We start from the raw sequence: 22,086 nt of genomic DNA, 5'->3' as shown, positions 1-22,086 counted from the left end.
TTTTGCCTCCTCCACACTTTAATTATGAAATCAAAATACAACTGATCTGCATTTTTTTATATATTTATTTTAGCTCAAAATACATAAAGAACAAATTTTGGGCTCACTGATTTTAAACCAATAAAGGCATCTTACCTGTACAGGTGCTATTACTGCACAAGGGCCACCTTCAAATTGTTCTAATGCAGTTGATTCAGAGTCACTAAAAACAAATCCTGTCAAATGAAAAAGGATTTTATTTAATGAAATATGTAAACAAGTATGTATACTCCTTCCCTAACAGAAATGACACCTGATTTATTCCTTTAAACCTTTAACATTTATTCCTTTAAACCTTTAAAAATTAGGTTTCTGTTTCCTTGATAATGTAACTGCATATGGTTAAACGATCTGAAGCAAAAAAAGTAATGAGCACAGATGAAAGGACAGACATTAATTATTTATATCTGCAATTAAATCATGACCACAAAGGTCCAACCAAGCTATGGTTTTAAACAAAAAGAATTTATAACTTTTATATGGTTTTTATTTTATGATGGTTTATTTCTTATCAATACATTAAAATTTGTGTATTATTTTGTCTACATATGTAATGACAATACATCTTGCAACCTTCACTGAACATATATAATACACTTCTATTCCTGATGAATGGCACAGTATGCCTCCCACTGATCTCATTTTTGACCTATCAGCACATCCTATTAAGACTGAAATATGCTGAGTAGCTTAAATATTCACCTGCAACCCCTGAATCAAACCTCCTAATAGTGTTCTTTTACAGAAGATACACTACATTTACTGAGATGCAACATCACCAATTTTCCCCCTCCAGCTTTAATGCTTTGTATTAATAATTTGTATTTCAGAATTATCTTAAAGTCACATAATAAAGCAAATACTGGAGCAATTAGAGCAAAATTGTTCCATTACCACCTTGTCCTTAAACTTGTCTTAAAATAGGTGATTCTTATCTTTCATTACTCATTGATAAATGCACATGCAATTACCTTGATGAAGCTGACACATGGCAACTTAGAGTGAGTGGTGTTTCGCATTATCCTTTTAAGTAATGATAAGATTGTGCCAAAGTCATTCTAGTTCACTGTAATCTAGAAACCATGCAACTGTAGTCAGCAAGTAACCAGCAAACACAAGCAAGTGGGGACAGGCAGAAAGGGGACACACATGCAACTTGTCATGGACTGACAGTGTCAGTCTCAGCAGAAAGAAAGTTCAATGCTACTTTCCCACAATTTCTCCTCTTCCCAATTCTGTAGGATTACATGCTGCCGTAACAAAAGCACTCTAAGCCCTGGATGTGAATTTGAACTGAGGAAATGCTTCCCCCCACACTACAGCATGGCAAGTACATCATGTCAAGCAGCAAGAGATAGGACAACTACATGTCCTGTATGCCATACTTCATCACAGAATAGTAGATACTCCACAACAATGTGAATTTTTTGTTTTAAAAAAGGATCAGGATAGCCATGGGGTTTCTGCTGCATCTGACCAAAGGCTCCAGGTTTTTAAACACATGTGCAAACGTGCAAAGTTGTATTTTATATCCAAAACCAAGGTGCCTATGTCAAGCCTACATACTTAGATCTGGCATCACCTGATGTAGCAATAAAGTTCCATTAATTCCTACTTGAAGCAAAGCTTGCAGTAATGCCATTTCACTGCCCTGTTAACATGCCCTACCAAGAAATATCATCATTCCTTTCAACTTTCTGAATTGGTTTGTGCAGGCTTAGAATATTAAAAGGTGAGTCCTCCTCTGGTTTGAAGCGTTACTGCATGCTTTCTAAGCACACTTCAACAAGAGAGCTTTTTTAGTTGTTTCAATTATTTGCTTCTGCAGAAAAACAACATACTTGGGTGTGGTACCACTAAACCACACTTAAGAAATCTTGAATTTGCTTCACATTCTTCAGACTTCTTATAGAAGGCATGAACTGTCTCTGCTTAACCCTGCCCTGTTTTTCAAAATTGCTTCCTAAAAACAAAGAACATCAAGTGATCCACCAGAATGAATACAAATTTGAGACAGACAATATAAAGTCGATGTCACACAGAATTTCACAGAATACAACCACAGGCAAAACACATATAAAATACCCAAGGAAACACTTTTTATTAAATGCTGTAATGCTTAATAAATACTAAGATTCTAAAAGCTGTTAAGCAAAAAAATGGTCTTCAGGCAGTATGGTCTTGCTCTTTTAAAAAAGTTCTACAGAATTGCAAATCAGCTCGGGTAAGACTTCAGAAATCAACATTCCAAACTCCAGCTGGGTTTAAGTCTACCTCAGCCTGAAACCATACCCACTTACCTTTTTAACCCTCTACAACAGTCACAGAGATTTTGGGCAATCTCTGTAAACACTCATTGACCCCACACTCTTCCTTATGATTTGTAAGAATGGCCTGGCCACCCTTTAAGCTGCCAAGACGAGCATCTCCGATCCACAGTAACTTCTGCTTACTCTCTCCTAACTTTCCATATCTACCATACAGCTCTTTTCAATCAAGATAAAATTTCAAAAAGAAAAAAGATGTAATGCAGCCAAAATATTTTTTTAAATAATCTGTCTGCCTTTTATCCATTAGTATAATTAGCATCATTTCCCTGCAAGAAACATAGAATAATGTCATTACCATATATCTTCCATGTCATTTATAACCCTATTAAACGCTGCACTGACTCAATTTTTTCAACATCACTACAGCTCTGCTGCTTTAACCTTTTGAGACAGCATGGGAGGGAGATGAAGCAGATCCAGACTCCTGTTGGTAGCCAGCATTGCCCAATATTTTGAGTAATGACACTGAGAAATCTGTCTTTATATCCTTTGTCCACTATAATCACACAACACAAAGTCTTACTCTCCTTATTTTCCCATTTGGCATTTATTTCTTTCTTGTATCTAATTCTCTTCTATGTACAGTTTACAAAAATGAGGCTATGACATACTTACCTACTGTTGTCCTTCATCTAATATGCCACATCACAGTCCAAAGTACTACAAAACCCATTCATTCTTCTATTAAGACTACTCCACCACTTTCCTGCATCTTTTTATTACTAGCCTATTTCTAAAAATTTTTTCCACCCAAGACACCATGGATATAACTGTTATTTCATAAAGGATACGGTGTCTCTTCAGTATTTTAACTCTGTACAAAACCCAATTCTGCCTGAGTGGAAGAGACAAGGGAATTAGCAAAGAGCATGCAACACTAACCAATTCAGAAAAACCCTTGCCAGTCTACCTATAAAGATGCTGCACCATCCACTTTTTGTGCTAGAACAACAGAATATGTTGAGTGGGAAGGGAACCACAAGGATCATCAAGTCCAACTCCTGTTCCTGCACATGTCACCTCAAGAGTCACACCATGTGCCTGACAGTGCTGTCCAAAGGCTCCTTAACTCTGTCAGGCTTGGTGCTGTGACCGCTTATCAGGGGAGCCCATTCCAGTGCTCAACCATCCTCTGGTTTTTCAAACCTTTTCCTGATACCTAACCCAAACCTGCTCTGACTCAGCTCCACACTGTTTTCTCAAGTCCTCTCACTGGTCACAAGAGTGAAGAGATCAGAACCTGCCCCCTCACTTCCCCTTGTGAGCATGTTGAAGGCCACAATGAAGTTTCCCCTCAGTCTTCTCCAAGCTGAACAAACCAAGTGACTTCAGCCACCTCTCACCATGGAAGTGCATTTCTTTATCTCTTTAGGGATACGAGAACTGCCTGACAGAAACACTGGAATAACATGTTATTACCCAAGCACGAGGTTTACAACACATCTTAATGTTTCACTCTTTCTCTAGCACTGGGAATACACATTTTCCTTGTAGCTTTGGGTTTTCCAAGTGTATCTCTGCAGTAAAATGAAACTTCTAAAATTATATGTAAGTAGAAAAAATACCCAACAAACAAAAAACATTTTCCTGCCCACATAAACAAAGGAAAATTTACTACAGCAATACCACAACAAAACTCCACTAAATGAGATGTGGATAAAGAGATAGGAAGTCCTGTAAGGGACTGAGGAATGTACACAAACTACCTGGTAGGCTACCACTAAATTGGGTAACTGGAAGCTGGAAGAGAATCCAGACAAAATGGACCTTTTTACTGCATGTTATCCATATACACAAACTGTACTTCCCACTGTGCTTTTGCAGTTAAATGCTTGTTGGAGAAGACCATTCCATATCTTTCTTTCCAAAGACCCGTGAGAACACAGCTTACGTAATTCCGAAAGGATGCTGTGTGCAAGCCTGCCAGACACTTATATTGGATAGACATGATGTCTCATGCCTTGGAGATGATCTGAAGAACAGTTCTATGCATGAAATTTGTCCCTAGGGTCAATGGAGAAATTTACTCTTAACATAGGTATGTTCCTTTAGGGTTCTGTCATCTTCTCAGCTCCTTCCCAAGTCCTCACATGTATGCCAGGAAAGACCAAAGAGCAGACTGAAGCTTTGCTCAACATTCCTGTGTCTGCTTTGAGGATTCTGGTAAATGGAATCCACAAGGTTCAAACTGCAAACTCTGCTGCAACCATAAAGACAAAAATTCTGTAAAGAACTCCACACGAAAACACTCACAACAACTTTGCAGCCATGCCTTTAGGTCCGGAATAAATTCAATATATTTCAAGTTGCCAGTGCAGAAACCTGAGGGAATTACTGCCACAAACTTCCAATAGCACATCCACATGAGCTGGGTCAGCTCTCTAACTGCTGGCAAACCAGCCCATCCTCAAATGAGTATGATGGTCAAGGAGTCTGGAGCACAGCAGGATTCCTGGAATGCACTGTCTCCACTGAGAAACTGACAGCTATCAGTCTTATATTCCTCAACAGCCTCCCAACTGCCTACTTTTCTTTCCAAATGAAAATCATAGCTCTCAGCTTCCAAAGGGTTTGAGACAGGATCAGACGATAATCAGCAAGTATCCAAAATTAATGCTACTGCAGGCACTACAATCAAAAGAAATAAAAACAAACAAAAAACCCCAACACCGAACTAGTTGTTTGACACTTTCAGCACTTTTAATGTGGAACAGGGTTTTTCTTTTAAACTTTCAAGTCTTTGGAAATAATAAAGCCTGATAAATTTGTTTGTTTTGTTTTTTTTCTTTTAAATCTTGATGAGTCAGCGCTGATGGGCCTCCTTTGCAGCAAGTAAATGCTGCAGAACTTTATCAACAAAATAGAAACTGAAAGCTGTGAAAGTATTATGCAGCTAAACAAGGTAAGTGAACTGGAATTGACTGTTTTGATTCTCAGCACAAGACATCCAAACAGTCTAACTTAATGTCATGGGGTTTTGCTACACAAAATTGATTGTACTGAGAGGGATACAGAGAAGGAAACAGATGCACTACATACTCTAGTCACAGGATTTTCCCTAAAGACAGATTGGAAATAGCTCCATTGCAGAAGCCACCAAGAGCTCCAAAGACCTTTTCCATTAAACCCACACTCAATCACAAGTACAGTGTATTATAGCACACATTTCAATAAATTTTGAAACTGCTAAAATTTCTCATAAAAACTATCTTTAAAACTTCAATTGTGGCAATCCAACATTACCAGTTACAGAAATAATTAAGCTTTTTAACACCAATTCTTCTTTTCTGACTTTGTACTGAAACCACAACATTACCAAAACTTAAGAGATATTTCAGAAAGTAATTACATTTCAATAAGAAATTTTGTTAGGAGAACCAATGGCTTTGCTGTGCCTGCTCAAATTCTAGATCTTAGAAGGAATTTGGCTTTTTTTTCCCTAAATATTTATCACTGAAGTATCAGAAGACAAATAAACATAGGGGAAAAAATATGAGTCTGGTAATACACTGTGTCCAGTAGTGGGGAGCAGCTACGAAGTTCCCAAATCTACTGAAACTATGTAGATGATAACACTCTTGTTAAAAAAAAAATAAAAAGAAACAGAGAACACTAAGAAACTAAGTTTCAAGACAACACCCTTATTAAAAGAAAAATAAAGAAACAGAGAACACAAAGAAACTAAGTTTCAAGCAACTTTAACCTGACCTGGATGCATTTTTAAATCTATAAATTCCACTATCACGAATTTTCTCCAGGAATCAGCAGTTTTATCATGAACATGAATCATTACTAGAATTCCTCAAGTCCCCAGTAAGTTATAGAGAAGGCTACTATTCCCTTCTTTCAGCCAGGACAGGAACACAGACTGATTACTTGCATATAATTTTTATAGGTAAGCATTGCAATCGCACTTTTAACGATCACCAACAAGCTTCCATCAAGAAGAAACCATGCATTGGCTGTACAATTTAAAGACAGAAAAAACACCTTACAAATACCACACGTTCCAGCATCACTGGCGCTTTATCTCTTGGCATTTCCTGGTACTGGCATACACCTGCTTTCACGGCCAAATAACCAGTTCAAAAAACAAATCTATGGGTCTCTGTCCCAAGTTTGGCCCCTCTTTTGGTATTTGTGACTCGTATACTCTTCACAAAAAAACCAAAACCAAAGCACAACTTATGTTCGTTTCCACAAGCTATGTAAAATCACGACATAAGACGCTGCTGTTCTATTTAATAAACTCAGATCCCTTTCTACACAATTTTAAGTTCCTGCGAGGATGTGTGGCTAAAGACGATTATGCTGCAAAAAACCAAAATAATTATTGAGCAAGAGAAGCTGCTGCATCATTTTCCCGCGTGGGCCAGCGCGGAGGTGCCTCTGACACAGGCACCCGAGCAGCGCCCAGGGCACGGCGCCCCTCAGGCACAGGGACCCACAGCGCGGGGGCGGCGCGGGGAGCTGCGGTGTGCCCGGCGGGCGGGCAGCGAGGCGGGAAGGGCCGGCGGGGCACGGCGCACGCAGGTACCTTGCGCCCAGCGGCAGAAGATGGTGTCGGCCAGCCCGCGGGGCCCGGCCTTCTTTCCCCACACCAGGTGGACGAGCTCCTGGCCCGCCTCGGACATGGCGGGGCGGCGGCGGCCCCGGCGCCGGGCGGGCGCGGCGGCTCCGGCGGCTCCTGCGCAGGAGAGGCAGGGGCGGGGCCGCGCGGGCGGGGCGGGGCCGGGCCGGGCCGGGCCAGGCCGGGCGGGGCGGGGCGGGGCGAGGCGGGGCGGCCCTTCCGCTTCCCCAGCAGGCCCTGGTGCTTCCGCGGGCCCGTGTGCGTGTGGCCCTGGTCATTACTGTGACAAATCCGGGACGGAGCTGTTTCCTTAGGCAGCAGCCTTTCGCCTTGAAGGTTCCTGAGATGAAACCGTTGTGTATTCTGGCTCGCAATTCTTCCTGCGGTGTGCAGCCGAAATAGAGCTGCGGTGTAGTGGCCACTTTCTTAAACAATTACCATATCGGTAGGGTTGGAAGGGAGCACTGGAGATGGTATTAGAGAATCATGGAATCATCGGCGTTGGAAGCGACCTTTACGAGCATCAAGGCACCCATCACCCAGCACCGCCACTGTAACCCCTAAACCACATCACTAGGCACCAGACCCAGACACCTGTTAAACACCTCGGGCATGCTGACCACCGCCTCCCTGGGCAACCTCTTCCAGTGCCACCGTCAGGGTGAAAAAGTTTTTTCTATTAATATAATCTGAATCTCCTCTTCGACAATCTCCACATCAACTTGTCCAAGCCCTTTGTAAGGCAGAGTCACCTGGAGCCTGTGATAGGAACGTTTCCAGGTGGGTTTTAAATGTCTTCAGTGAAAGACTTCATGACCTCCCTGGGCAGCCTGTGCCAGTGCTCTTGCCACCCCCAATGTAAAAAAATCCTACTTCATGTTGAGTGGAACTTTTTGTGTCTCAGTTTAGGGCTATTGCTCCTCATCTTGTCACTGGGCACCGCTGAAAAGAGCCTGGCACCACCCTCTTGACACCCACCTTTGAGGTATTTATACCTCATTTATATACATTGATTAAATTCCCTTTCAGTGTTCTCTAGACTTAATAGGCCCAGTTCCAGCGGTCCCTCCTTGTATGAGAGATGCTCCAGTCCATTAATCCTTTGTGTGGCCCACCACTGGACTCTCTCCAGTAGTTCCTTGTCTTTCATCATACACTTGGTGCTTTTGTAAAGATTGAGCACATATTGGGGCTGTTACATGTGCAATCATTCTGAATTAAATATAAAAATAACCAATATCAAGCGTGTTTGTGAGTTTTCTGACATGTCATACCACAAATTGATCAGAAGATGGGGTGGTTGTACTTCTGATTTTCAAACGTTTTCAAGTATATGCACAGTTAAGCATTTTCTGAATAATTACTGACAAGTCATCAATTTCCTTCAATATTGATTATCAGAATGGATTCTATGAATAAACAATGCAATTATAATGGACACTTTTTGATTTTTAGCATAAAGAAAGAACTGCAAACAATGAGAAGGAATTTAATTAGAATTAAAGGCATCATGACAACAAAATTGAGTACTGTACATAGTATAACAAAGGCCATCATGTTGCTAGGTTTTGTGTCTTTCAAACCAATAGTGCAGTAAAAACCAAATTTTGTTGTAGTACTTTGAGTTTAATACAAGGTATACCAGACTTGAAATTGTAAACATCCCATGAGCAGGAGGAAAATACCAAAGTACATTTATTTTAAAGTGTGTTGTTTTATATACACGTGAAGTTTTTCAGAAAACAAATCATCAGAATGGTGCCATGGTGCAAGTGTAAGTCAGCTCAACAAGCTTGAGACTATATCCATTAATAGGAAGGCTTTACAAGGCAGAGGAAAGAAGTGCAAGTTTTAGGCCAGCCTTTCAATTCCTGGGCTTGTCATAGGGAAAAAAAATTATATTGTCATGGATGCTCAGGGTGCAATCTGAAAAACAATTTAGTAGAGAGGGAAGAAGGCACTGTAAAACAAGGGTGCTGAACCTGCAATGGGGTGATGGCCACTGCTGTACAGCAGAGGAGTTGTATGGCACCATGCAAAGGGCTGGAAAAGCTCCTCCTCCTCTTCCATCTCTGGTGTCATGGATCATCACTCCAATAAAAACATTGTGTGTCTCCACAGAAGGGCAGTGAGGCCAGGGAAAGGTTCAGAGTGTGAGTCATGAAGAGTGGCTGAGGGAGCTGAGGTTGTTTAGCCTGGAGAAGAGGAGGCTCAGGGTGGGCCTTATCACTCTCTACAACTACCTGAAAGGAGGTGGTAGCCAGGTGAGGAGTGGGCTCTTCTCCCAAGCAACCAGGGACAGCATGAGAGGACAGTCTCAAGCTGCAACAGGATAGGTTCAGATTGGACATAAGAAAGAATGTTTTATGGAGAACGTCATCAAGCATTGGAATGGACTGGCCAGAGAGGTGGTGGAGTCACCATCCCTAGAGGTGTTCAAGAAACAGCCAGATGTGTCACTCGGTGCCATGGTCTGGTTCACAAGGTGGTGGTCAAAGGTTGGACTTGATCTTGAAGGTCTTTTCCAGCCTAATGAGTCTATGACTCTGCAGTGATAGTGGAAATGAAGTTAATGAGCATGTCCTTTGATTTCATAGGTACAAACAGGTATTCACAGTGAAACTTTTCCACATATAAGGAAAAGCTGAGTCACAACCCGGAGAGCTGTGAGCTAGAAGAGATTCCACAGTTTAATGTGCTCTAAACTAAAGTGCAGCAAATTTACTTTGTCACTATAGAGTGGAAGAATGCTGATAAGCATTCTTCAAATCTGTGATTACAGACCTGCAGGTGACCTAGCAGCTCATATCTCCTGTAACATCACAATATAAATTTAAATCTGTATTTCCAACCTGAGATAGAATGACAAATTGCCACATTTTGGTGCAGTAGCAGTATTTTTGTGTAGCAGTGACTGGTTTGCAGCTAATGCCTTGTATTGTGTAAAAATGCTCTCACCAGCAACTGATGTGAACTCTGATATTGCTAATTTGATCCATATAATTTGGTATGAGAAAACCCATTTTCAGAGTTACTCACAATACTGGCAAAAGCAAAGACAGTAATGAGAGACACAAGATGTTAAATGATTCCGCCCATCTTGATTTGGTTGGCATACAGAACATGCAATTCAATATAGACAAATAAAAATTAATTCATCTAGGAACAAGGGAGCAATTCTGGGGATATGTGCCAACTGGAACAATCTGTCATGCTGGTTAGGAAAAGCATTGGGAAATTATTTTGGAAATACCATGAAATATCACTGAAATCATTAGCTTCACTAATAAAAATGGTAAAAATCAAACTGTATATCAACTGTAGCAAATACTAAATCCAAGCAAATGAGACTCTGGATGTCATCAGTTTTCTTATAGGTGTTGGGCATTCATAAGATAATGATGTGTTGCATATGCCTATCAAAGATTTGGACAGGAAGCTTTGTGTGTGAGTTTGTGTTGATAGTTGAGTTTCAGTTAGTGAGGAGGAAACTAAAAAGGATGATTAGAAGAAACTACCAGCTCAGTTGTACAATAGCACATTGACAGCTATGCTGGATTTCAGAAATAAATGTAAGTGAAGTCAGAACTCTTAACAAAGAGAGTGCAAAAATTCATACTACTACTTCAAAATAGTATTTTCTAAAATTATGAAACGTGTATTTAAATCCTTTTTCTGTGGACTCTGGGATGTAAAAACTCGTCCATGAAGTCAGGGCTTCATGGAAGATAAACAGAGTATTTACCTGCATTTTGGGTTTTTAAGTCCTTCAAGTATTTAGTGCAAAGAGAGAGAGACTGAAAATTACTGCTGTGCAGCATTGTTTGGTTATATTACAAATAATATATATTGATTTTATACTACTTTTTCAAATAGCTTCTCTTAAAGCAGGTTTTTTTCCTTTTTTTAATGTTGGACTGCCATCATGTGGTTGGTTTGGTGACTTAAGGTGCAGCTTTTTTTTTTTTTTTTTTTTGTGCAGCAGATTGTCTCTGCAGACTGGTTTGGTGGGTTTGGGGTTTTAGGAAAACATAGCAGATACTGTTCTCTCCCTTCTCTTCTCTAATCCAAACTCACTTAGATTAGCTTGATTCTGTTGGTTGTGGTATGTTACATCTTAGAACACTTCTCTGCTAGACAGGAGTAGGTAAAGAACATAAGCATGTAGTCTCTAAGTGTACAGTCCTATTTAGTTTACTTAATATATTTTTAAAGAATTAAATCTCTTCATGAAACTTTTTATTGAGAATTTATGGGTTTACTGCAATGAACTGTTGACAGACAGCAGTACGTTACAGACATTGTAGATTTTTGCCAGGCATATCTCAGTAAAGTTCATCTACATGAGATAGTTCTGCCTTACTTGTCTTTAAAAAAGCTGGTTTGGGTGGTAGGAAAAACAAATATATTAATTAATGACAGGCTACTTAGCTCATACAGATCCACGGGGAATTGCAATGGTGTTGCATTACTAAATTGTTCTGAGGAGGTAAAAATATGTATTAAAGTTTTCTATAGTCCCCTTTTCTGTTTACTCCCCTCTTTTAAGTACCTCACCCTGTGCTTCTGCCCTCTCAACCCAGAAAAACAAAAATTAGTTTATTAATCAGATCTGTATAGCAAAAATGTTACTATGAAGTTGAAACTTGTGGTAGGCTAGAAAATGTTGTTGAACCAAATCACGAAAATGTTTAGCTGTCTACCTGTTGGGGTTGGATGCCTACTTCCTACTGGTGTGAATATATCTGAACTTTGTTTATAGTACAACATGAAGTACTGTATAACTATTTTCTGTCAGGGTGATCACTGAAGAGAAATTTTTATATCAGAAGTCATGCTCAAAATTCCATTGTACATCATTGTACAATGGAATTTTACAATTTTACATTGTACACATCTCTGTTTGAGGAATGATGAATGTCACCAGCTTACAGAATGCTGATTCCTTGTGGCAGAGGCAAGTTTTGGATGGCGGCTGACATTCATTCTTCCAGCTGTTTCTCACTGAAGAGGTTAAGGTAATTGTAGTAGCAGTGATGGCAAAGTGGTGGTGGGAAGAGATGCTGATCCCTGTTTTGTGCTGAGGTCAGACAGTGGGGCTCTGTATGGAAGAGACAAGAACATGGTCATGCTTATCTGCTCAGTGTACCCATCCTGAATTGGGGTGGCCTAATTGGGATTTTTTCTAGCAAAGGAAAAGATCCTCCAATCTAGAGCAGATTAAGGTGCTTTCTGCCAGGATAAAGACTCGGAGGAAAATCGGGACCCAAAATTTAAATTCTTCAGGGGTCAAGAGACATCCTATGGCCCTGACACTTTCATGGTCCCTTTTGTCTCTCCTTAGGCCTCCTTGTTTGAGAGGAGGGTAAAACTTTTATTTTGAGCTATGTACCAGGACCAAATTCTCTGAGAAGATGAGTCTAAGAAACAGGAAGCTGTCATGTTTCTTATTTCCTCTTTTGAAATGATGAATTGGTGTTAGGTGGAAAAATTTCTTAACTTACTGGCACCTACTGAAATTACAGAAGAGAGAAAAAGGGCAATGTCATAGTAGGTATTTGCTCTCAGAATCTGTTGATGAGACCAAACAAATCAGTGATTGTCCTGTGCACGGGAATACTTGAGACTGACATCTTTGTTATGTATATAACATATATAAAATTAGTGTCTTATTGCTATAGACAATAGATTAGTTTCAGGTAGGCTGTTAAAAACTGCTGGAGCTAAAACTCCATCATTTGCAGAAACACCAGTGAGTGAATATCCTTGTACTCCTAGTACAATCTACATCAGAACTTAACCATTCTACTCACTGTTGCATTTCATTTAGGATTCATAAGCGTATAAAAGAAGAAAATGGACTATTTCAGAAACAGTCATTTATTCATTTTTTGCAAGTTACCATGGCATTTTCATGTTGTTTAAAGACAAGAGTCATCTTTTCCCTCCCAAAGCATCCTGAGGTTCTCTATTATTTTCAGATAAAATGATCTTACAAGGACAGGTAAATTTAAACATCCATTAGCCTTACATGATCACTCAGTGTGTAGCTCTCAGCACATGCTTTGGATTATGGGCTGCACATTTTTATGAGAAAAATTAAAAAAAATAACATTGTAATTGGCAAGGAAAAAAGTCTGTAATTATTAAGACTATTATAGTATAATTAAATTAAGGATGACAAGTTCCAACACAGTGATACTACTACACGTCTGGTATTATTAGTTAGAAGTGTCTCAGGCAAGCTTAAAGCCAAATTATCCAGTGGACTAATGACTTGCTGTGCAGTCAGTATCCTCTGGTTAATTGCAGAGTTTACCTGGCAGTGACAATGCACAAAAGGAAAAATAAAAGGCATTTAGATTCATCAAATTTAGTATGTGAACTGCATTTCAAACTAAAAAGTTATTTGATACAAGGAACTGAATTTTTGATTTCAAAAGAAAAGCTGAATTGAAATATCTTAATTGTATTGAAATGTTAAAAGAATTAAATATGCATTATTTAGTCAAAATTTAACAGGAAAGTTCCAGTCTTCTAAAAGGACTGGTTTCCAGTGGTGCCCCCAGTATGTTTAGACTAACTTTACTTTTTATCTTGGAAAGTTGGTTTGACTGGGGAGGTTTTTTTTTCCAAGCAGGTGGTGTGTTGGGAGAGTGCAGAATGAAGAGGTGGTTCAGAGGGCTGATAGGAGAAAACAGATACTCAGAAAGTGGTCTCTACTACAGGGATGGACAACTCCTTCTCAAAGTCTGGCAATCAAAACCATTTGCATGTTTAAATGTCTTGCTCTCCTAAATTATTTTTCTTACTTTTACAAGTTTTCTGTTTTAAAATCCTCTTTTTTTTAAAACCCTGACACACTGGTTCTCATCTCCTTTCATCTACAATACTTCTGTTTAATTATGCTTGCCTTTTTCATAAATTATCCATCCTAAACCATTGTTTTCTCTCTTGAGTATGAATCTAAATGTTACTGATTTTTTATTTTTTCAACAATCAATTTCTTCCTGTATGACATTGTATCCTCCTGATTTGTGATGAAAATTCATTATTTCATCTTTTTTTCACAGAGGCAGCTGAAAATCCTATCTGCTTTCATACTGATACTCTCTCTGCAAGAATCTGTAAGTTCTTTGGGCCTGTGACAGTGCAACCTTAAAAAGTATCACATACTTAGGACATTTTAAGAATACATAAGGAAGAATGCAAGGGTCAGATTAAAAAGGAGCACCCATATTGGGAGCACTGATTTGTCCAGAGGGGATGTTGGGCAGTACTGAGAAAAGCACCCATCAAATGAGAAAATCTGGGGAAAGAGGGTTCAAGAGTAACCTCATTATTGAGTTGAGATGGTCTTTTCTTTCATCAAAAGATTAATTCCTACTTTCTCTTTATAAAATGTTATCACACTAAAATAAATCATAGGATTTTATACATCATAATATTTAGATATATCTTATTTGTATAGACTGTGTGTGTGTGCATCATGCACTCAAGCTCGACCTTTGGAAGAATGCAACCAGTGGTTGCTTTAGATCATTGAAATTAACTGGTTTTCCATATTTGAATGAAAATTCTTTGCCCAATAGAGGGTGTTGTAGTTCTTAGAATAGCCAGAGTACTGCTACTTAGCTTAACTGAATTCGGTGAAAAAAAATATCCTCAGCACATTCTGTGTGGTTAAGAAATTAAGGGTCAAGGAGTTTTGCTGATTTATAGCAGCTGAACATCTGCTTTGGAATACACAAAGTGAAGGATTCAAATTTACAGTTTCCCACAACAACTATGACTTGTCTCCTTTTTACATGTTGGCATTTTTACTGACAACTTTTATTCTTGAACATATAAACTGTGCTAGAGTTTGGGTTGGTTTTTTTTTTTCCTTTTTAATTTCTCCCCAAACAAAATTATGCTTATATTTTTGTTTACTTCCCATTCTTTTATTTTTTTAAAAAACAGAAGAATAAACACTAGTAAAATCTAATAACATCTCTCCTATCATTCTAAGCAGCAATGGAAAGGCATCAAAGCTGCAAGAGAAGATTGTGATCTAGAGCTGTCTAGATTTATTAGGAATATATCCTCAATACCACATTCCTCTTTCAGTTAAAAACTGTTGATGAATAGGAGCATTTCCTCAACACTGCATTTGATTGTTACTTAAAACCATCTATTCCTCAAATAAAACACTTGGAATGATTCATAGTCCCTATAGACCATAACTGCAGGTATTAGAAATGTTGTTTTATTTTAATTTTGCTGTTAGACAGAAATAAACAAGTTTCCTTGTTTTGTACAAATTCAGTTTTCTTTGGGTTTTGTGAAGCTAACAATTCCAAAAAGTCTTGAGCCTATTAAGGAGAGTTTTCTTGTTTTCTTTTTGCTTCCCTGCTGCCTCTTTGAAATATAGTAACTAGCTTTGGGTATTACATGTTCTTAGAAACCTGAAAATTAATGCTAGAAAGATAACTGCCCATTCAGCACAACAGTGGGACTGCTGCTGCTAACACTGCTTTAAGAAAAATAATCAGCACATAAAGTATTTTGTCAACTCTCATCTTAAGATGGCTGGCTGTGGAAAACAGAGGAGACAGTCTGATATTCAAGCATCTTGTCACAGTCACTAGAGATGGTTGAAGTTTAAATACTTGTTATTAAATGTATGAAACTGGTAGTGTCAGAGCCTGTTCTGCAATTTGACATATGGTACATCCTTGCATAGTGTTTTACAAAACTTAGCATTACATGAAGTGCATATGGATGGGTTTCAAAAGCCATTTGCCTCTCCTATTGCCTTACTAATTTATTTTTGCTTTAAAAATCTTCATAAGCAGTCAGCATTAGTATATTCTCAGCAGCATCACCTATGTACAGTGAAATCCTAGTGCAGCTTTCCTCTCTTCTTTTTATGAATACTTCATTCTGTAGCAGTGCAACTGAAAGCAAAACTGAAGAGCTCATCAGGAGATGTGAATGTAAGCCAGTGCTATGATGACTCACATGACGACAGAGAAATGGTTTTGGCTTGAAACATTTTTCATATGACATTGAAAAGAAAAATTCATGTGTGGCTTAGCATGCCAAATTTTTTAACAAGCTTTGTGTATTTTAGTGAAGGAATCTGTTTATTTCAGGCAATGAGTGACATATACTCTAAATCTTACACTTCTGAGCTTCCAGTGTTGTTGCATTTGCATGAGAACTTGATACAACTGACAGAGAAAACGAAAATCCCAACTCCTTTTGAATTTTAGAGGACATCATGTTTACAATGAGCAGAAACCTTGGGGAAAGAGAAGTTTCCCAAAAAAATTTCAGAAGAAAATGCAAGGACAGCAGGCAACTAACTGGTTCTGGCTTCCCAGATTTCTGGATTTTTGAGTTTGCACCAGTCAGAAACGGTTGCTATGGAACTGCTTCTTATGTACTCTGGCCACCTCTCATCTCTGATAGCTTTCTTTACCTATATATCCTCTGCGCCATGTGGTCTGGGAGGATCATTTCCTTCTAGTCTGTGATGAGAATACCAGCTAAGCCATTGGGAGTAATGGATGTTGTATTACAAGGCCTTTAAGAATGTACATAGTGCTCCTACAGCCAAACTGGTGAGCTGAATAAATGGACAGTATGATAGGTAGAAAATTAGCTCAACTGTTGAACTCTAAGATAGTGATTACTGGTGTAAAGCTCACCTGGCAGCGAGGTATGAGTTGCTTGCCTCAGGGATTGATTCCAGTCATGCTTGTTCTCAGTAACACCTTGGATGACTTGATCAAGTGCATCCTTTGCTGGTTTGCAAATATGTGAATTGGGAGGGATGTTCAGTACATTGGGGTGCAGGGCTGCTGTTTAAAGCAACTTTGTCAGGCTCCAGAAATGGGCTATCAGTGAAGTCAGGAAAATTGCCAAAAGAGAATACAAAGTGCCAGGATGGAATAAACCTATGGAACAGCCCAGGGCAGCACTGGCTGGCTGCAAAGCAGCCTGGTAGAAAAGGACTTGAGGCCCCTGTGGGCAGTGAGTTGCACTCAGTCACCAGTGAGCTGCACTTCTGGCAAAGAGGGGCAGCTGCATCATGGGCTGTGCTAGGAGGAAGGCAGCCAGCAGCAGAAGAGAAATGGTGGTTCTTTCCCTCTGTCTAGCACTTGTGGGACCACATTTCTGCTGTGTCCGGTTTTGGGCTCACCAACACAGAAGAGATATTGACATAGTGGAGCAAGCACATCAGAGAGCCATTTTGATATTTAGGGGGCTATAGCATATGATGTACAAGGAGAGATGTGTTATTTCTGTCCTAAGTAGAGGAGGCTAATGCTCTGTATGCCTCCCTCAACAGGACAGTGTTGAGAAGACAGAGCTAGGCTCTTCTCAGAGCGGCACAGTGGGAGGACAAGAGTCTGTGACCAAAAGTTAAAACACTGGAACATTGGAAACTCATCCCAGCTCAAGGGGAAAACCTTTGCCCTGAGTATGCTGCAACAGAGTGCCTGTATAGATTGTGGAATCGTCACCCAAGGAGACCAGAGCCACTTTGGACTAGCCACTGCCTTCAGCATTTGGATCTGAATAGACTTACACTGAGTAGGGTTTTGGTGTGTTTTCCAGTGGCACCTTCCAACTGCTTCTGTCTAAGGTAGTCATTGAATGCATATGGACTGATGCCAGTGAGAGAAATTTCTCTCTCTTCATTCATATTTTTCAAGTGATAGGTACAGGTCAATGGAGTTTTGTTTTACAGGGAAATATATAAAAATGAAGCAACTAAAATGAAAGAAGATTAAAATAGTTGTGAATTTTCATTTGTATAATGTGTTGCTTTACTCTTAGAACTGCATGAACAGTATTATATGTATTTCACTTTCTCTATGTCATCTTGATATTTAATTTGATAACTTTACTCATAAGAACATCGTAGTAATTGCATTCAATGGTTGTTTGCCTACACCAATGGTGATCCAGCTGAAACCTAGACTTTTTGCTTTTCCTGGTCTGTTTTCTTTTTTCCTGTAATTTCTAATTCACAGGCTAATCGTGACAATGATGATTATGATGTGTATTCCTTCTGCTGAGAGAAGATTATTAGTAATTTTGGAGTCTCATCTTCAATGGAGAGGTGAAGTCATTTTTTGAAGCAACAACATAGAGTTACTATAAATTATGTACGGAGTGTGTTCATTCACAGCTTAGCAGTTTCCTACCTGAATTGAAGTATCTTGGTGCTTTCCCACTATGTTACTAGCTAGAAAATAACCAGGCTTTGAGATCTCCCCCACTGACAGTCCAGGATTCGAAAGCTTAAAAGAGTAATGTTTGCATGCAAGTTAGTAACTAGTTACAGGATCATCTTTGTTCTTTCAGGCTAATTGTCTAGAAATTAGACAAAACCAAGACAAAACCACTGTGCAATGTAGGCTCAGATCTAAAGTCAGTCTTCAGATAGCTTGGCTGTTGTACATTGATAATGAATCTGTTTCAAGTCTTTCTTTGTTTTCTCTCTTGTAATGCTTCCCCCCCCTCACTCCCCTCAAGTTATGTATTTTGAGTATTAAATAATATTATTCAGAAGTAAATGGTAGCTATACAGACATTATAGTCTCACTATGGGATTAAATACACAGGCAGTTCTGGGTGAAGTTGTATAAATCATAACACTGTGCTCCATCAACTTCCATTTTTATACCCATAAGATGAGGCATTAAGAACACTTTTTACCTTGTAAAATGAAGAAAGAGAAACAATAAGAATTTATTGCAGCCCATAAACAAAAGGAAAGAAAGGGAATAGAATTTAAGGAATAATGTGCTAATTCAAAACAATCCAGAGATTATTATTATGTATATATGGTATATGTGTATAAACTAATTCAGTGTAATAAATAACATGGAAAGAACATTGTAAATCATAGGACCTAGTTTAGTTTCCACACAGTTTGTTTTATGTCACATCAACCAGGCCTTATAGGAAACTACAAAGCATAATATTACAATGCACTCCTTAAAACTGGGTTTGTGTATGTAAAAACTGTGACATAATAATGTACCAAATGTTTCCCATGTTACCAAGTGTTATAGCAACCTTTCCTTCTGCCTAGCTACTAGAGCTGGATCTTTTGCTGTCTTTGAACTTCTTAATAGGTATGGTCTGCAGTATTTGATTTCTCTTCTTGACTCTTAAGTTTTAATATGTCAAAATTAATATTTTAGATTACTGAAAGGAATTAGGATTCAGTCCAAAAATTTGTTATTGACTTGTTGTAAATTAGGTCAGGTGTCTCCTGCAGTATGCTTTTGAAGCATTTTTAAAGTAAAACTGAAAATAAATTTTAAAAGTATTTTCAATAAACACCTTACTAACTCTTTTACCAGTGAAGCTTTCATAAGCACGAAAAATATACCATCCTCGTATATGTAATTCTGAGCATCCTCTTATATATAACTGTACATGGTAAAGAAATACAGTGCTGCCAACTTATGTTGTCAGAATCTTAAGCCCAAGGAGGTTCAAATTTGGATGGATTTTCAACAAATTGTTTGGAAGTGCTGCCATTTTTCTGTGCTTACCTGTGACTTTTCAACAAAGCTGTGTTATAAAGCATCTTTCCAGAACCAAGCAGAACAGAATAGGGGAAGCTGTTTAAAATTAGGTCCTAGATATCCGCTTTTTGTAGCAATCTCACAAATACTGGTAGTAGTTCTCTAGATGACCGTCTCTTTCTTTTTTCAGAATAAATTATATAAAAATCTTTGTTAGGATAATGTTGGAAATATTTTTATGTTCATTGCCAAATGCATCATAAAATTCATCTTTAAAACCTGGCCATATTTCTGTTAGTATGAATCTTGGCACAAATGCTGGTGCCAGACCTTCAACCTAGTGTCAGCTTAAGAGTCTGGCAGAGATTTGCCAGATGCTTTTCCAGCCGTTCACCTGGAACACAGAATGGAATAGAAAGTCCATTTGGTCTTCTGAAATATAAATCCCATTCTCCATATCTCTGTATGGATTCCCAGTATTGAATGCTGTTTTCATCTGTAGAGGTTTTGAATACAAGTGCAAGTGCTTGTTCAGAATCATGAACAGTTGAAAAATGGGAGAGATCTGTTTCATTTCGCTTCTAAAGCTAACTGAGAAGCTTTACCAAAATAATTAATATATTAGCTCCAGTTAGCATGTTTAAAAACTTCTCTAAGCTATATTGTTATGGTAGGCCTAAAAGGAAAAGCTTAAAGATCAGTCACCCAAAAAAATAATCACCCTAAAGTGGTTAATAAATGCCAATATCTGTTTTCAAGCTGGGGAAAACAGTAAGCTACACTACATTAGCTTCTTACATATTTGTATCATGTATGTTTCTAATGCAAAAATCTTATATGAGTCAGTATCTGTGCATGTACTGAAACAGCTGGTGGGTCACCATGTGTGTGATACCAGCCAGCTATTTCACCTTTTGTCCAGACAGAAAGGTGGGATAAAAGCAGAAGCTATGGCAGCAACCGCTGTGAAGGATGTAGTCTGTAACCTGTTAGGAGAAAAGGGTTCATTAGCTCTGTTTTTCATGAAAAAATATTTATTTTGTAAAATTCTTGCTTCATTGCAAAGTAAAATGTTTATGATCACTGTTGAAAAGATTGATAGAAACAGATTAATAAATGTATCCCTTGCTTTTTAATTAATTTTTACTAATATATTTTATCGGTACATATCTTTTTGTTGTAAAAAAAATTTAAAAATGCAATGCTTACCATGGGATTGTGTCTGATTCAGCTAAGCAATTTTAATAAAATAGACAGTTTACTTTTGTTGTTTACAAGTCACATGATATCGTCCTAAAGTAAGTAACATATGCTTTCTTAAAGGGACAGTACTGATCTGGAAAAATTTGATCTTTTTTCCTAATCACTGCAGACAATTAAATTTACTTCAAACATGACTACAATGCTCTCTCTGTTTCATGTAAGGGTTATTTTAACAGAAACTTTTAAAAGTGATGCTTACATGATTTAGTTCTGTCACTCACAGTGCTATAAACCACATTATGCTATATTCTAGATCTTTGGTAGATGTGCAGTACAGATTTAGGGTCAGTTTGCAGAATATATTGGTCTAGAATGAAGTTAAAATATGGAAAGTTATTGCAATTTGTTGATAAATTTTGTTACTATTAAAAAAATGGAAGAAAAAGTCTAGATGTTCTGATGTTGTTATTCAAGTGATTAAGTAATTTACACTGCAGAGATCCATTTCCAAACTTAAGCCCTCAAACAAACCCATTGTTTTGCAACACTGGCAGAGTACGTACAGCTCCTGGCTTTGTTCTGTTTTGATGAAATGTGTCATTGATAAAAGAGAGTTCAAGCTTCCCTAAACCAATTAAAATGTTCTTGCCTCAGGTGGTAAATAAAAGCACATGATAGAACTAAAGCAGACTGGGAGAGTGGTAATCAGTACAGTAGTTCAGTATTGAACAATATTGAACACTGTAACAATAACACATAATAAATCATTTTGAAAGGTACATTGGATATATTTTTTTCAAGGACAAATAAAGTATACTCACAAGGATCAAAAGGACACCTTAGTTATTTTTATGCTTTATTTTAGAAATTATTGACAGTTTCTTTTAAAAGTAGCTTTAGCTTCCTTGACTGCAAAATGTTTATGAGAACACTTTTGGGTATTGGTCAGTTAGATGTAGATATGTTTTATTGAAAGCTTTTTTCTTAATAAGATCATGTGGCTGTAATGTTCAATTTTTAAGAACACTGTCCTGATTTTTATACATTAAATACCTTGATTTCATATATATGAACTGTGTTCAACCCAGTTATATCATTCAAGCCAATGTGTTGTTGCTGTACCATCTTTACCTTTATAGAACTGATTCACTAAAAGAAAAGCTTATCTATTATGAGAAAAAATTTTGTCCATTCATAAGAAAGTTACTGTAGAAGTAAAAGCAGTTCTATACAGTGTTTCTATTTAGGAAGAAGCTAGAATGGGACTCTCCTCTCTCCTATTGGAAAATTTCCCTTTGGTCTAAAGGAATTTGACTGTTCTTTACTATCAAAAGTATACTGTAAAATGCCAGGCTGTCCAGATCAAAATACAAGTGGGGATGCTGAGGGTAAATTCTGCAGGATGCCA

General features: G+C 38.2%; 1 protein-coding gene and 1 long non-coding RNA gene across 2 annotated transcripts in view; one reads left to right on the top strand and one right to left on the bottom strand.

The window, feature by feature from the left end:
- The window catches only part of MINDY3 (MINDY lysine 48 deubiquitinase 3), a 49,468-nt gene extending 42,394 nt beyond the window's left edge, over positions 1–7,074 (bottom strand). Inside the window, exons 1-2 of the mRNA XM_030230742.2 lie at positions 6,907–7,074; positions 136–215 (exon numbers count right to left, since the gene is read on the bottom strand). Of these exons, the coding sequence (XP_030086602.1) occupies positions 136–215; positions 6,907–7,003 (177 nt within the window). The 5' untranslated portion in view covers positions 7,004–7,074. The remainder of the gene's footprint in view (positions 1–135; positions 216–6,906) is intronic.
- Positions 7,075–7,167: 93 nt separating this feature from the next.
- LOC108961473 (uncharacterized) lies at positions 7,168–20,872 on the top strand. Its single transcript, XR_007777012.1, has 3 exons — positions 7,168–7,719; positions 14,013–14,066; positions 17,279–20,872. It is a non-coding gene; the product is annotated as an uncharacterized LOC108961473 (long non-coding RNA).
- Positions 20,873–22,086: the final 1,214 nt, after the last annotated feature.

The sequence above is a fragment of the Serinus canaria genome, chromosome 2, assembly GCF_022539315.1.
Source record: "Serinus canaria isolate serCan28SL12 chromosome 2, serCan2020, whole genome shotgun sequence".
Lineage (NCBI taxonomy): Eukaryota > Metazoa > Chordata > Aves > Passeriformes > Fringillidae > Serinus > Serinus canaria.
Note: the sequence above shows the minus strand (reverse complement) of the source record. Positions and strands in the feature narration are given on the sequence as shown.